At 42.2% G+C, this 14,030-nt stretch overlaps 1 protein-coding gene and 1 long non-coding RNA gene across 10 annotated transcripts in view; one reads left to right on the forward strand and one right to left on the reverse strand.

The window, feature by feature from the left end:
• Nucleotides 1-14,030, forward strand: part of MTMR3 (myotubularin related protein 3) — a 152,976-nt gene that overhangs the window by 122,629 nt on the left and 16,317 nt on the right. For all 9 annotated transcript variants that reach the window (XM_030816084.1, XM_030816079.1, XM_030816082.1 and 6 more), the window contains 6 exons: nucleotides 2,114-2,227; nucleotides 6,337-6,542; nucleotides 7,120-7,251; nucleotides 8,229-8,340; nucleotides 11,547-11,742; nucleotides 12,538-12,723. In XM_030816084.1, the coding sequence (XP_030671944.1) occupies nucleotides 2,114-2,227; nucleotides 6,337-6,542; nucleotides 7,120-7,251; nucleotides 8,229-8,340; nucleotides 11,547-11,742; nucleotides 12,538-12,723 (946 nt within the window). The remainder of the gene's footprint in view (nucleotides 1-2,113; nucleotides 2,228-6,336; nucleotides 6,543-7,119; nucleotides 7,252-8,228; nucleotides 8,341-11,546; nucleotides 11,743-12,537; nucleotides 12,724-14,030) is intronic.
• LOC115836004 overlaps nucleotides 7,965-14,030 on the reverse strand; it is a 68,385-nt gene continuing 62,319 nt past the window's right edge. Inside the window, exon 5 of the long non-coding RNA XR_004030999.1 lies at nucleotides 7,965-8,407. This is a non-coding gene — a long non-coding RNA (uncharacterized LOC115836004). The remainder of the gene's footprint in view (nucleotides 8,408-14,030) is intronic.

The raw sequence follows: 14,030 nt of genomic DNA on the forward strand, positions 1-14,030 counted from the left end.
AGCAAAGAAGGAGGGTGAATACTGGATGAGGGGGCGGCCTCAGAGAGCCTATGGCTGCATTAGGCTTTCCTGAGTGTAACCTATGCTGGAAATCGTTTATCCACAAGTAAGTAGGTAGTGCGTACTGAAGAGCTGACTACTGGGAGTGTAGTACCTATAGGACAATGAACAGAATGTTTAGAAAATTAGATCAAGTAAAAAAAACTGTGAATTAAGACAGACTTGTTGGAAAATAATCCCTAATTCGGATTAACTTCTTGAGAGGCCAAGATAGGAGGATTGATTGAGCCCAGGAGTTTGAGACTAGGCTGGGCAACACAGACCTCATCTCTACAGAAAATTTCTTAAAAATTTGGCTGGGCACGGTGGCTCATGCCTCTAATCCCAGCACTTTGGGAGGCCGAGGTGGGTGGATCACGAGCTCAGGAGATCAAGACCATCCTGGCTAACACGGTGAAACCCCATCTCTACTAAAAATACAAAAAAAAAAATAGCCAGCGTGGTAGCGGCGCCTGTAGTCCTAGCTACTCAGGAGGCTGAGGCAGGAGAATGGCATGAACCCGGGAGGCAGAGCTTGCGGTGAACCAAGATCATGCCACTGCACTCCAGCCTGGGCAACAGAGCGAGACTCCGTCTCAAAGAAAAAAAAATTAGTTGGGCATGGTGGTGCATGCCTGTAGTCCCAGCTACTGGGGAGGCTGAAGTAGAAGAGTTGTTTGAGCCCAGGAGGTCGAGGCTGCTGTGAGCCATGACCACTCCACTGCTCTCTAGCCCGGGTAACAGAGCAAAACTGTCTGAAGGAGTTTACCAGTTATACCTCAGAACCAGTCTTTAGGATGTTATCACCACCATGAAACAAAATGGGGGGTGGTGGGAAACAATAGGATTTGAAAGTTCTTCCTACTACAAAGGAAGAGTGAGAGCCAAGTTTACTCTTGAGTTTAATACATAATAAAGGGAATGAGATTCATGGTTAGATATTAACCATCATTACTGGCTCCTAGCTTATTTTTAGGAGTTTGTGAATAGGTGTTAGGAAGTTTGTATAGCTACTCTTAGTCATAGCCATTCTCTTTGTTCAGTGGCTTTTAAATTCCTGAGACTTAATCTTCTGGAAATTGAGGAGAGAGAGATTTAGTGCAAAATGATCAAAACCCCCAACTCCTAAGCCATTTTGTGTTTTTCTGGGCTTTCCCCTGTGTATAGGATAGGCTAGGGCAGGAGGTTGGTGGTGGTGGTGGAGTTTGTGTGTTTTAGGATTTGGATTAAAGGCCTTATTGCCTTCACTATTGAAAAAAGAAGATTGGATTATCCAGAGAGAGACATTGTCCTGTAAGTAAAAATCTGTCGGAAGTATTGCTTCCCAGGATACCAGCTTGACTGTAGCTAGGATCTTCCCTATTTAAAAGAAAGCTTATCCCCCCTGCCCCCAGTATAATTTGTTCTGAAGTATGTTTTATGGAAATTATGGTTAATAGCGTAGTCACATTACTAACCTGGTTCAATGGGACTGAGGCTGTGTATGCAAATAGGCTGGCTTGTATTGGTTTTGCCTACCCATGGCTGCACCTGTTTACCTATAAGGATGACACCCTGTTTGGTTCAAATCAAAGAATGAGTTAATCCTGTGCAGTCTCTGGAAACTTGAAATTGTGGGCTTTTGTCCTTCCCTGAGGGTCTGGTAGAACTGACACGGACTCTCAGTTCTGTAATTGGACTGGGCGCTCATGTAGTTAGAAATAACCTATGTACTTGTTACAGCAGAAGAGTTGTAATGGAGTATAAAGAGACTGACCCTCGACTCCCCTTTTTTTCATTGATGGTTAAGACTGCCAGATTCCCAAAAGGTAGCATCGAGTGGAACAATCCAAGATAGTATCATTTGTTGTATACACATAAGTAAACATTTAAGGCAACAAAACAAAACACACTTATGGTAACCCATTCTGTTGAGGAGACCAAAACTCGAATAAAGCGCCTCATTGCCTTTAACTGGCTCTATGGCAGTGAGATCATCATCCTTATGCTGGCTCACCTAGTGTCTCTCTCTCTCCCCTTTTCTCTCTCCCTCTCTTATCCCCTTGACTCTCCCCACTTCTCATCTTCTCTTTAGATTATGTGGTAGCTATCCTCAAGAGCTCATAGTGCCTGCCTGGATCACTGACAAAGAACTAGAAAGTGTAGCAAGTTTCAGGTCCTGGAAGCGCATCCCTGCCGTCGTCTACAGGTAAGTTAAACTGAACCAGTCCCTGCTTGGGCTGGTGCTGCTGCCTGCTGCATATGGTCTGCTGCCTCTGCTGCTGCTAACCTGGGAAGGGTGGGGAGGAGAGTTCAGAGAACTTTCTAGGCAAGGCTGTACTTCTTTATTGTTAAAGCTTCTCCTCCAGTAACACATCAGTACTGACTGCATTCAGAACACTAGCTGGTCGTTCATTTGAAACAGATAAGAAAGTTTTAGTTGTAAAGTGGCTGGACTTGCTATTTCAACATCCTTCTTACATTCTGTGAGAAGATAATGTGCTTACTAAGCATTTAGCTTCAGGTGTTAGCAGGGCTTTTGGATTGAGAGATGAGTCTTAGAAAGTGATCATTGGGAATATAGAGTCGAGTTAGCTCTGATTGTGGTTGAAACTTTGACATGTGGAAGAACTCTGTTTTGAGAGGAAGCATTTAGAGAAGAAGACTGGGGCATGACTAGATAGAAGATTTCAGTGATCAGAGGCATGAGAGCCACGGGTGCAAGTTCTAGATGGGGATGGTGGCATGGTGATGGAGCACAGATTTTGGAATCACAGATCTGAGTTCAGGTATATTCTTACACTCCTTGCTAAGGCACCTTGAGTAAGTTCCCTAACTGACCTCAGTCTGTTCCTAGTGAATACAATGGGAATGGTAGTTCTTTTTTTGTAGATATGTTCTGGTTCTAAATGAGGGCCTATAAACACTGAGCTTCTGTACCAACATTTGGAGTAGGTTATATCTCTTGAGTGCTGCTTTTATAATTCAGTGAATATCTCAGTTCTCACAGAATCCTATTAAATTTTAAAGAAGTCCTTCCTTCTTCTGGAAATGTTTCGGATGTCATCTCTTTGTAATGTTTACGTTCTCCATTTTCCCAGTTTGCCGGCTTTTTGGACTCTCCCTGAATTGGGCCAATCCAGTGGCTTACAGTTAGAAACTTCATTCCACTGAAAATTGAGATTGTAGGAAGGGATTTGTCTCCTTGTGGAATTCCTACAGAGGTAACCAGCTTGTTCATTTAGTCTACTAAAGGCAAACTCTGATGCCCACTCTGAATGGAGAGAGATGGAAAAGTATTTGCTCTGGCCCAGTGGAACTCATTACATTTTTAATCTCAATTCTCATCACTGTTGTTTTCACACACCCCTAGAAAAGTCAGTCACCAAATTTGCCTATCATTCAAGTGGTAAGGATGCTACAGGAACTAGAGAGTAGTGAAAGCTGAAGGGATTTATGAGTCTTATCAATGATCTGCTCAGCTGGAATGAGGAAAGCAGCCAGTTGCTGCTCTGGCCAACAGCTGTGTTAGGTCAGCAGCCCTGGCATTTGTGGGGCTTGCTGACTTTGACCAAAAGGGGGAAGGTACTCATTTGCAAAATAAGAGGCTTTAGGTGAATTCTCCCTTTGGGAAGAGAAGCTTAAGAGGGCTGAAGAAAAACTTAGAATGTAATAAAAATGGGAAGACTTTTTTTCCTCTTCTAAAATTTATTCTAGAGGGCATGCACCCTAGGTTTTTCCCCTCTTTTTCTAGAGATACAAGGGGATATATAAATGAAAAATTTTATTTGCAGTTTTTCAGAGAAAGTCTTTCAAAAGATCACAAATTAAAGTTCTTGGTGTAGTCATCCATGCAAAATCAGTCAGGTTTCCTGGAACTGGGCTCTGTCTCAGAATATGTGTCTTGTATTGCTGAGATGCAAACTGGGTTGCTGTATTATTTGGAAGCTTTGTAAGGGGCGTGTGGAAGAATCAGATCCTCCACCATGCTCTGCTTTGCCAGCCTAGGTCGCAGGATGCCTGGAACTCTTGACATCCATTTCCTGAATTTAGTTGTCTGTAGATTGGGTCATGATTCCTGAGGTTGCCAGCAGCAGTTACTTGACAGCACCATGCTGAACCAGTGCTTGATTAGGGCTTTGTCCTACTGTGACGAGAGAGCACTTAATTGGATTTATAACTGAAGGCAGAGATTGCTCTAACACAGCAAGATGATGTGAAGGGCGCCCATCTGTAGTGTAGTTCACAGCTTTTTCCTTTGTGCATGTGGTGATTATTATAAACTCCTAGTTACTTAAGGGAGCTTGCCTAAATCTAAGTTGGGGTTACTTAAGACAATTCTGTTTCTATATAAAATTGAAGCATTCTGTGTTTTAGTAGGGAGGGCTTTATCTGTTGGACATCATAATTTTTATACTTTGCCTGGTTCTGTTAGTGATAGAAATGCATTCCTTTAGTGATTTTTAACTGTAGTGTTTGAGTTATCTTTCATGTAGTCTGAAGCATTTTAGAAGACTGCAGAAAACATAATTGTTTATTGCAATAGCCCAGTTGAAATCTAATAGCTACTATAATGCAGTGGCCCCTAAAACCCAAGATCCAAGCTGAAGAGCGCCATCTACTGCTCCTCTTGGGCACTGCTGGGAAGCATTGAAGAAGAGGAGGATGCTTAGGAAAGGCCCAACCAACCTCTTGTGCAGGGTTTGGAGTCCTTCAGCCCAGTGGTTGCCCAGTGCCTGTTATTTGCTAGGAGGCATTTTATAAAGAATCATTGAGGCTTTATTTCTATTTTGGCCCCATTCAACACGTGAGCCAGTTGAGCATGTTGGCAATACACAGGTACTTACAGCTACTTGTCTCCCAGGGAGGGAGGATTTAAAAACTACAAGCAAACTGGTGATTTCAGTGGAATTTGATTAGTGCCAAATTTAACTTATTTGTGAGTTTTAGGATAAAAAACAAATTACAGTACATTTTCATCATCCCAAAAAACCCATTCACAGGGCACCCAGCCACCCTAGCCCTGAATAATTAAGATGTCCAATGGATAAAGCCCCTGCTACTAAAACATAGAGTGCTTCAGTTTTATATAGAAACATAATCGTTTTAAGTAACCCCAACTTAGAATTAGGCAAGCTCCCTTAAGTAACTAGGAGTTTATAATAGTCACTACATGCACAAATCTACTTCCGTCTTTATAGATTTGCCTATTCTGGATACTTCATGTTAATTGTCATACAATAAGTTGCCTTTTATGACTGACTTCTTTCACTTGGCATTACATATTTGAGGTTCATCAGTGTCCTAGCCTGTATCAGAACTTTATTCCTCTTTACTGCCAAGTAATAGAATTTTTCTAACTTTTTATTGGTTAAAATTGCCTAATTAGGAAAAGTCTGGGTTTTAATAGCACCTTAAAGTAGACTGTGATTTCTGGTCTGTCTTATTGGAAAAGGATATGTCAGAGTATGGTTTTCTGAGGTTGATGCTCTTCTTCTCTTTCTAAGAGCCCTAGGAAGAGTAGCTGGCTCATTGAGCTATCTGCCTATTATAAGAGCAGTTTGTGACTCATGAAATCTCAGGAGATTTTGTAAAGCAGTTCACTGTGGGCCAGGTAAATGTTTTATTCCCAGAGGCGGGCTCTTGGTTCAGCATTAAAAAGGTAGCAGATTTCACTATTGGGTAGCAGAATTAGTGTAGTATCTATAGATTTAAGTTACGAATATTGATTTATTTTCACTAAGAGTACACATTAATTCTTTTTTGTTTTTTGGAAATGTGGTCTTGCTCTGTCACCCAAGCTGGAGTGCTGGAGTGCAATGGCACAATCATAGCTTTCTGCAGCTTCAGGCTTCTGGGTTCAAGGGATCCTTCCACCTCAGCCTCCTGAGTAGCTGCGACTACAGGCATGTGCTACCATGCCTGGCTAATTTGTAAAAACTTTTTTGTAAAGATGGGGTCTTGCTATGTTGCTCAGGCTGGTCTTGAAACTCCTGGGCTCAAGCAATCCTCCTGCCTCAGCCTCTCAAAGTGCTGGGATTGCAATGTGAGCCTCCATGCCTGACCCGTTAGTCATTTTTTTGGGTAACTTTACAGGGATCTCCGTGATGTTATGGTAATTGAGAAAAACACACAGGTTTTGTTGTTTGTTCTTGTTGGTTGTGTAAGATTTCTACCCTCTTTAATACTGAGAGGACTTGAAGCTGACCCAACACTTACCTAGAATTAGACTGTTCATTAAGGCACTTAAAATCTATTTTGTGTGAGTACAGAGAGCATCTGAATGGGTACAGTTGTTGTCTCTTATTCCTCACACAGGCACCAGAGCAATGGAGCTGTCATTGCCCGCTGTGGACAGCCAGAAGTTAGCTGGTGGGGCTGGCGAAATGCAGATGATGAGCATCTGGTACAGTCAGTAGCCAAAGCTTGTGCCTCTGACTCCCGATCGAGTGGCAGCAAGCTGTCAACTAGGAACACTTCTCGAGACTTTCCCAATGGGGGAGACCTTTCTGACGTGGAGTTCGGTAAGGTGCTCCCTGGACCCATGGCAATGATTTTTATAGCATCTAAGAACCTTTTCTTGAAATGGCCTCTTCCTTACAAGACATAGATTTACTTTTATAGAAGTGAATGTGCAGAGCTTCACTTGATGGGATTGATTGAGGAGTCATGGGTCTTGGCAGAGAATCAGAAGACCCTTTGTTTCAAACCTCAATTAAGATATTAGTGTGTTTGTTGTCTTTCTTGCCATTGTGACAAAAATGGAGTGTTTATGTAATAGAGGACTTGCAGTATCTGCAGACCATGGCAGGAAATGCCAGGCTTCATGAAAGGACAACGGGTATAGAAATGAAGTATAAGAGACTGGGCTGTGTGAACCCCATGTGTACTCTGGGAGTCAGTTTTGGAGAATAAATCCTTCTCATCTTTCATAAGATGGCAATATAAAAAATAGAAAAATCCTGTGTATCAAGGGTTTTGGTTAGGGGATTTCATTTTATCGAGCCTTTTTTGTGCCATAAGATGTGCTTGTGGGTCTAATTCTGCACAGTTCTGGGAAAGACAGGCTCATTTAGTTGCCCTCTCTCTCTATGTCCCTAGATTCTTCTCTGTCAAATGCTTCAGGAGCAGAGAGTTTAGCCATCCAACCGCAGAAGCTTTTGATCTTGGATGCACGCTCCTATGCAGCTGCTGTGGCAAACCGAGCCAAAGGAGGAGGCTGCGAATGCCCAGGTGAGGTGTATGGTGCTTTGTTCCCCATACTTTCTCCTTGTGAGTGCAGCCTTTGCCCAACTGAGACTTAGTTCTCAATTTGAGATAAGTGGCAAGCCATATTCCTCATCCATCCTGTCGTGAGAGTGCCAGAGCTTCTCTTTGGATTCTTAACACTGTATGTTCTTTTCTGAGGAGAAATGGAGGAGGAGGTGCAGTGAAGTCACATAATCTTCCTTCCTTGTGCCAACTTTTAGGTGATAAGGAAAGCGGATCTTCCCCATTATAAGGCCTGTTCATGTTTGGAAGCTGCCGCTTTAGTGGGCTCAATTTCTCGGCCGTCTAAAAGCTTTTTGTTGCCTTTGACAGAGGGTATGCTCATCACTGGCCTTGTAGCAAACTCCTCAAGGGCCTCTCCTTAGAAAACCTGGGGTGAAAATTGAAGCAGTAAATACAGAACCCTAGTAAGGTATCTCTGTCCTGAGCTGTAACACCATAACTGTTGGAATGCTAGCTTTCCCCAAGGAGGGACCCCCCTCAGTGCCTCTGGCACAGACAGAGGCACCAGGCTCTTTGTTCAGATGTGGTCTAAGCTGGAAATTGAAAGCAGCTGTACCAAGGTAAAATTTGAATGTGTGAACGCATTGTTCTGCTGAGTTCTTTTCAAAGAGATTCCAAAGCCACAAGTTAGATAAGGCCCAAGAAGTAAAGCCAGAGTGAGATCAAAGTAGGCCTTTCTTTTAAAAAATAATAGCTTTTATTTTATGTCAGTATCTTCTTTACAAATCTAACCTTTTCAGAAACCCTTTTTGAAAAGATACCTAAAATTCAGTGTGTTCTTATTATAAAGGATTGGGCTAATAGTTAAGCATTTCAAAACATTTCAGTTTCATTAATCAGAAGCTGCAGTGGGTTTTATAGCCAGTTTGCTTTTAAATTTGGCCATGTGGGCTTTAAATTCAACGTATTTGTGTTCTCTTTATTGTTACTCTCTCCAGAGTATTACCCAAACTGTGAAGTTGTGTTTATGGGGATGGCAAACATTCATTCTATTCGGAGGAGTTTTCAGTCTCTGCGGTTGCTGTGCACTCAGATGCCAGATCCGGGAAAGTAAGTCCTTGGCCTTGGCTTTCATTTTGCATCGCTCTTAAATAATAAGTTTTCTTCTTTCCTCGAACTAAGGGGGAAAAAAAGAAAAAAAAAATTAATTTGGAGCAGTCTTTCTTTCTGTTTCTTGGTAACCTTCAGTTACCAGGCCAGTCTCTGCAAGTATCTCCTTCCTGGGTCTGAAATGTGGCAGCACAGAGGAAGAGTTGGGAGAAAATACAGCCATTTGAAGGGTTTTAAAATCTGCAGCACAGAAGAAATCTCAGCATCAAAACAGAAGCATTACCTTACTGTTTTTCCTGGGACGTTTCCCTTCCACATCATTTTTAGCCCAAAGAAATTTAATTCTTCAGTTTTTGATGTCTCATAGTGATACATAACCTGTTATGAACTGGGATGTTTTATCATGAAAAGTCAGAATTGATTCATCATGTTCTAAAGGGGTTAAACTTGCCATTAAGTCAGTTCCTTTTACGTCTGCTTTCAATTTCTAAACTATTCTCATTTACTAAGAACATTATCATGATTCTTATTGCTATTAAATATGAATGGCTGGCATTTGCAGTGAGGAAGGTGAAATAATACCCCCTCCAAGGTTACTGATTGAATACAGGATAAATTAGGAAGAATGCCCTGTAAAACAAATATGGACAGATAAATATTTTAAAATCCTGTTTTACTATTTCAGGAAGCCAGAGAAGACAGAATTTTCTTTTTTCTGGTATTTGTGCTGGAGCCCATAGTTGTTTCACTGGGTCCTATTCAGTAGATCTCATGATCACATCAAGTTTTACTGCGTTCTTTATTTGATTTATTAAATCAGATGCTGCCTAAACCGCTTATATTAACTGCCAGTAGCAAATGATTAAATTCACCGTAGTTGTCATCAGCCCAGAGGATGAAGCAGTGCCTTTGGGGAAAGCCTGACCGGAGAATTGAGCTTGCTGCGTCCTTTGGGGGTTAGCCATTTGCATTTGCTACACAGTTCCAGGTCCCAGCTAGCAGCGCTTTCTTCCCTAGGGTGGTATGTAGAAGGAGCCTTGCTAAGGACCCAGGAGATCGGCTGCGAACTGTGTAACCTTGGCCAAGGGGTTTAACTACTGTAGATCTCAGTTTTCCTGTCTATAAAATGAAAGAGATGTAATCAACACTACATGATCTCTAATACCCTCCATATATTAAAATTCTTATATTAAAATTCTTAAAGAGCTATCAGAGTCAAAAAAGATAGAATTAGCCCTCACCTGGTCCACATAAATGTCTTGGGGATTTTATTAAAGGTAATGCTTTTATGTATTTGGCAGCAAATCATAATCCTGCACTGAAGTCTCCCTCATGGATAAAAAGCAGCTATAGCAGTGATGGGCAGCTGTCATTAGGCCCCCTGGCCTGTGTTTGGGGCTGTGGAGGATGAGGGAATGGTAGGCTTCTAGTGCAGGTTGAGAATAGGACAAGGGAATGGGGAGTCTCTCAGCAGCCCCTCCTTGGCTGGCAGATTTTGGAGTACAGCTTCATTAGTCACAAACACCAACTGGTATTAAATAATAGTTTAGTTAGATTCAAAAGAACCTCACACCGATTCTCTTGTTTACCATTTCTTCAGGTGCTAGGAGATAATTTAGTATTTGTTCTCCTAAGCCTTATCTTTTAGTTCCTTTCAAGAATATATGAGGAATGAAATAAACAATTGATCCATCAGGAAAAAAATGTTTCTCAGGTACCTGCTAGGAGATAGAAAGTCTTAAGACTGGATTTTTACCCATAACAGACTTACAATTCATTAAACAGTGGGACTCCCTACTGTATGCTAGGCACTGAGACATAGTGTTAGCCCTCTGAGGAGTCACAGTCTGGTTGGTAGTCCAAACAAATCCATATACAACCAGTATTTATGCACTGCATTCTGTTGTCTGTTTGCCTGGAAAGACCCCCACCTCCTTAGACTATGCCAAAATTTCATACTTATTCCACAGGGTTTAGTAGGCCTTTATAGCCTTCCCAGAGTCCCCTGACAGAAATGTTTATTTCTTCCTCTGATTCAGTGTTTGAAAGACTTGACTTGTGATCTTAACTACAAATCTGATCACATTTGGGAAAAATCAGAACTCTTTTTTAGGGATCGGGAGGGGTGAGGGAAAGCACAAGAAACAAAATGTCAACACAGTTTAAAAAGCAAGTGTGATTAGCTTGTGATTACTCCCAAGGGGCAGCTATTGCTATCTGATACTCCTAAAGTGAGATGGAGTCTCCTGTCATCCATGCTGGAGTGCGGTGGCCCAATCTCAGCTCACTGCAACCTCTACCTCCCAGGTTCAAGTGATTCTCCCGCCTCAGCCTCCTGAGTAGCTGGGATTACAGGCGTGCGCCACTACACCCAGCTAATTTTTGTATTTTTAGTAGAGACGGGGTTTCACCATGTTGGCCAGGCTGGTCTGGAACTCCTGACCTCAAGTGATCCTCCCATCTCAGCCTCCAAAAGTGCTGGGTTTACAGGCATGAGCCACTGCGCCCGGCCCCTAAAGGTCTTTCAAAAAAAGGTTCTCCTAGATCCCTGCTGAATCCAGTCTGTGTTGAGCCCAGCAATACTGTGTGGCCATTGGTATACTAATTTGTGTGAGTATAAATTATCAGATTGGGCTCATCTGGTTTTAGTCAGTAAACATTAAAGAATTAAACAGTGGTAAGTGTTACAGTCTGGGTCATAGGCAGGGTTGTGTGTACCATTCTTGTATACGGCATCCAGCTTATGTCTCATAGATACATTTGTATTCATGAGTTTTTCTTTACTTTTTTTTTTTTTTTGAGAACTTGTTGGGCATAGTTGCTGATCATTAAATATAAATATCTTCTGTTTTACATCTCAGAAGTCGCTACATTTTTTATTCAGGAGAAGATTCCAGAAGGAGCCACTTTCCTTATACCATGGACTGAAAAATGTCAAATATTTTGTCCGGGAAATCATCCATACAGATTTTGGAACAAAAGATGTCCTATTAATTGTAGCCCCTATTTCTAAGGCTCTTCTCTATTGTATAGTAGGGCTTGGGCCTCATCCTGAGACATGCTTTATAAACATAATTTTTTTGTTTTGGCAGTGTTACATTTGGAGAGAGAAATCTTTGGAAATTGCTTTTTCATTTGACAATCATTGAGCATGATGCAGTAAATCATAAAAATCAGCATTTTCTAATCCTCTCCTGTTTTTATAGTTGGCTATCAGCTCTTGAAAGCACAAAATGGCTCCATCACTTGTCTGTGCTTCTGAAATCAGCGCTTCTGGTAGTGCATGCTGTGGATCAGGATCAGCGGCCAGTGCTAGTGCACTGCTCAGATGGCTGGGACCGCACCCCCCAGATTGTGGCATTGGCTAAGCTCTTGCTGGACCCTTATTACCGAACCATAGAGGTGAGCACATCCAAATGGGGAGGGGTTGGTACTTCAGGATGAGCAGGGGAAACGTCTCAGGAGTGATACCAGTTTTGGGAGTGGTGATTAGGTTAAAGAAAGTGAAATTTCTGTTTTGATCATTGTTCCTTTATGCCATGAGCTAAATTGTGGTGGTTCCTCCCACAGTTCTTGCACCTCTTAAAATGGAGCAGATTATGGGTAACAAGGTATTGAGAATATAGACATATTTTCCTTTACAGTCTATCTACTTGTAAAAGTTTTTACTACCTCAGGAAAATAAGGTGTCTGTAAAAGGATCTTGGCATGCTAGATACTACCACAGAGTGTTCTGTGGAGAAGCAGCTCTACCTGAAATAACCGTCTGTTGGGTTAAAGATGAAAGAAAAATCATAAAGTACCCTAAAATATATGCAAATATTAATTAAACTTGGGGTATAGAAGGATTTTACAAACTTGGCTTTGTAACACCAGAGGCAGAAATGTTAAGAGAAATTTAGGGGAAAAGTGTGGTTTTTATTACAGTGCACACAAGAGGCTAAAAATACACATTCAAGAAAGGCTTAGATAAACACAGTCAGTACCATTTTAGTGATCATGGAATGGAGTTCAGGGAATTGGGAAATTTCCCTAAGTGTGTGCCTCATCAGGGATAGAGCCTTCCACCAAAGGGCAAGGCCAGGTGGGCTTTCTGGGAGGCTGTTAGAGGGGATTGCTTTCTGTGACACCAGGCTTAGGACTGTCACAGTCTGGATAGTCTAGCACAAATGGTCTCTCCTGGATGCTTCCCTGCAGGGTTTCCAGGTCCTCGTGGAAATGGAGTGGCTGGATTTTGGCCATAAATTTGCTGACCGGTGTGGTCATGGGGAGAACTCAGATGATTTGAATGAACGTTGCCCAGTGTTTCTGCAGTGGCTTGACTGTGTTCATCAGCTTCAGAGGCAATTTCCTTGCTCTTTTGAGTTCAATGAAGCATTCCTTGTGAGTTTCTTCATTTTGGGGACTTTCTCAATTTGAAGGAGGGTCAGTGCAAATGTTAGTGGGCCAGTTCTCACATGAAACTGTGCTGCCTCTTCAGAATTTGATAGAGGTGATTTTTTTCCTGTTTGTTTTTTTTTTTAGTAAATAATTTTGCTATTTACTTTTCAAAAAGAGAAAATCCAGGTATACCAGGTTTGCATGAAGTCCTTGTGTTGTTTTAAACTTAGTTTTTTTTAAAGGGATGGTAGAAACCCTAAATAGCAGTTAGAAATAGAAGCAATCAGAATGTCTGGACCATGCTCCCTCCAGTCTACCAGACCCCCATGACTGTCTCAGACTCTCCGCACCCTCTCCTTTGATGGAGGGTGCACTATCCCTGCCCTCCTCCAGTCCCTCTGTCCATTTGTGTACCAGCTCTCCTCTCATCTGCTGCACTGGCTGGCTCCAGCATTTCTCCTCTCTGCCTTCTGCATCAGTGCGTTTCCCTCTCTACCAGAGCATGGGTTTCAGCTTAAAAATGTGTAGTGTCTCTCATCTTTTTAAAACCCATTATTGGTCCTGCATTTACCTCTAGCTATCATCCTGTTGCTCTTGTTCCCCTTTACAGCAGAGCTCCTCAAGTTTTCTACCCTTGCTATCTCAAATTCCTCTTTCCACGCTCTCTTAAACCCACTTCAATCAGGCATTCACCCCACTGCTTTACCAAAGCTGCTCTTGTTAAAATGACCAGTGACCTTCAGGCCACCAATCCAGTGAGAAGTTCTCAGTCTTCATCTCTTTGATCCATCATTACCATTTGGCACAGTTTAACCACTCCTTCCTTGAAATGCTTTCTTCAGTTGACTTCTAGTACTTCCTTGCAGTTGACTTCTAGTACTTCCTTGCTCTTAGTTCTCCTTTTACCTTACTGGATTGTTTCTGCCTCCTTTGCTGATTCCCCTTAATCCCTCCAGTTCCTTTTTTTTTTTTTTTTTTGAGATAGTGTCTTACTGTGTCACCCAAGCTAGAGTGCAGCAGTGTGATCATAACTCACTGCATCCTCAAACTTCTGGGATCAAGGGATTCTCCCACCTCAGCCTCCCCAGTAGTTGGGACCACAGGCACATGCCAACATGCCTGGCTAGGTTTTAAAAATTTTTTGTAAATAGACATGGAGTCTCGCTATGTTGCCCAGGCTGGTCTCAAACCTCCTGGCAAGTGATTCTCCCGCCTTGGTTGCCTGAAGAATTACAGGCGTAAGCTTCGACACCCAGCCTCCTCTCCCCAGTTCTAAATGTTGGAATGCCCCATTGCTCAGCCTCCAGGCT

This window comes from Nomascus leucogenys, chromosome 7b (assembly GCF_006542625.1).
Source record: "Nomascus leucogenys isolate Asia chromosome 7b, Asia_NLE_v1, whole genome shotgun sequence".
Lineage (NCBI taxonomy): Eukaryota > Metazoa > Chordata > Mammalia > Primates > Hylobatidae > Nomascus > Nomascus leucogenys.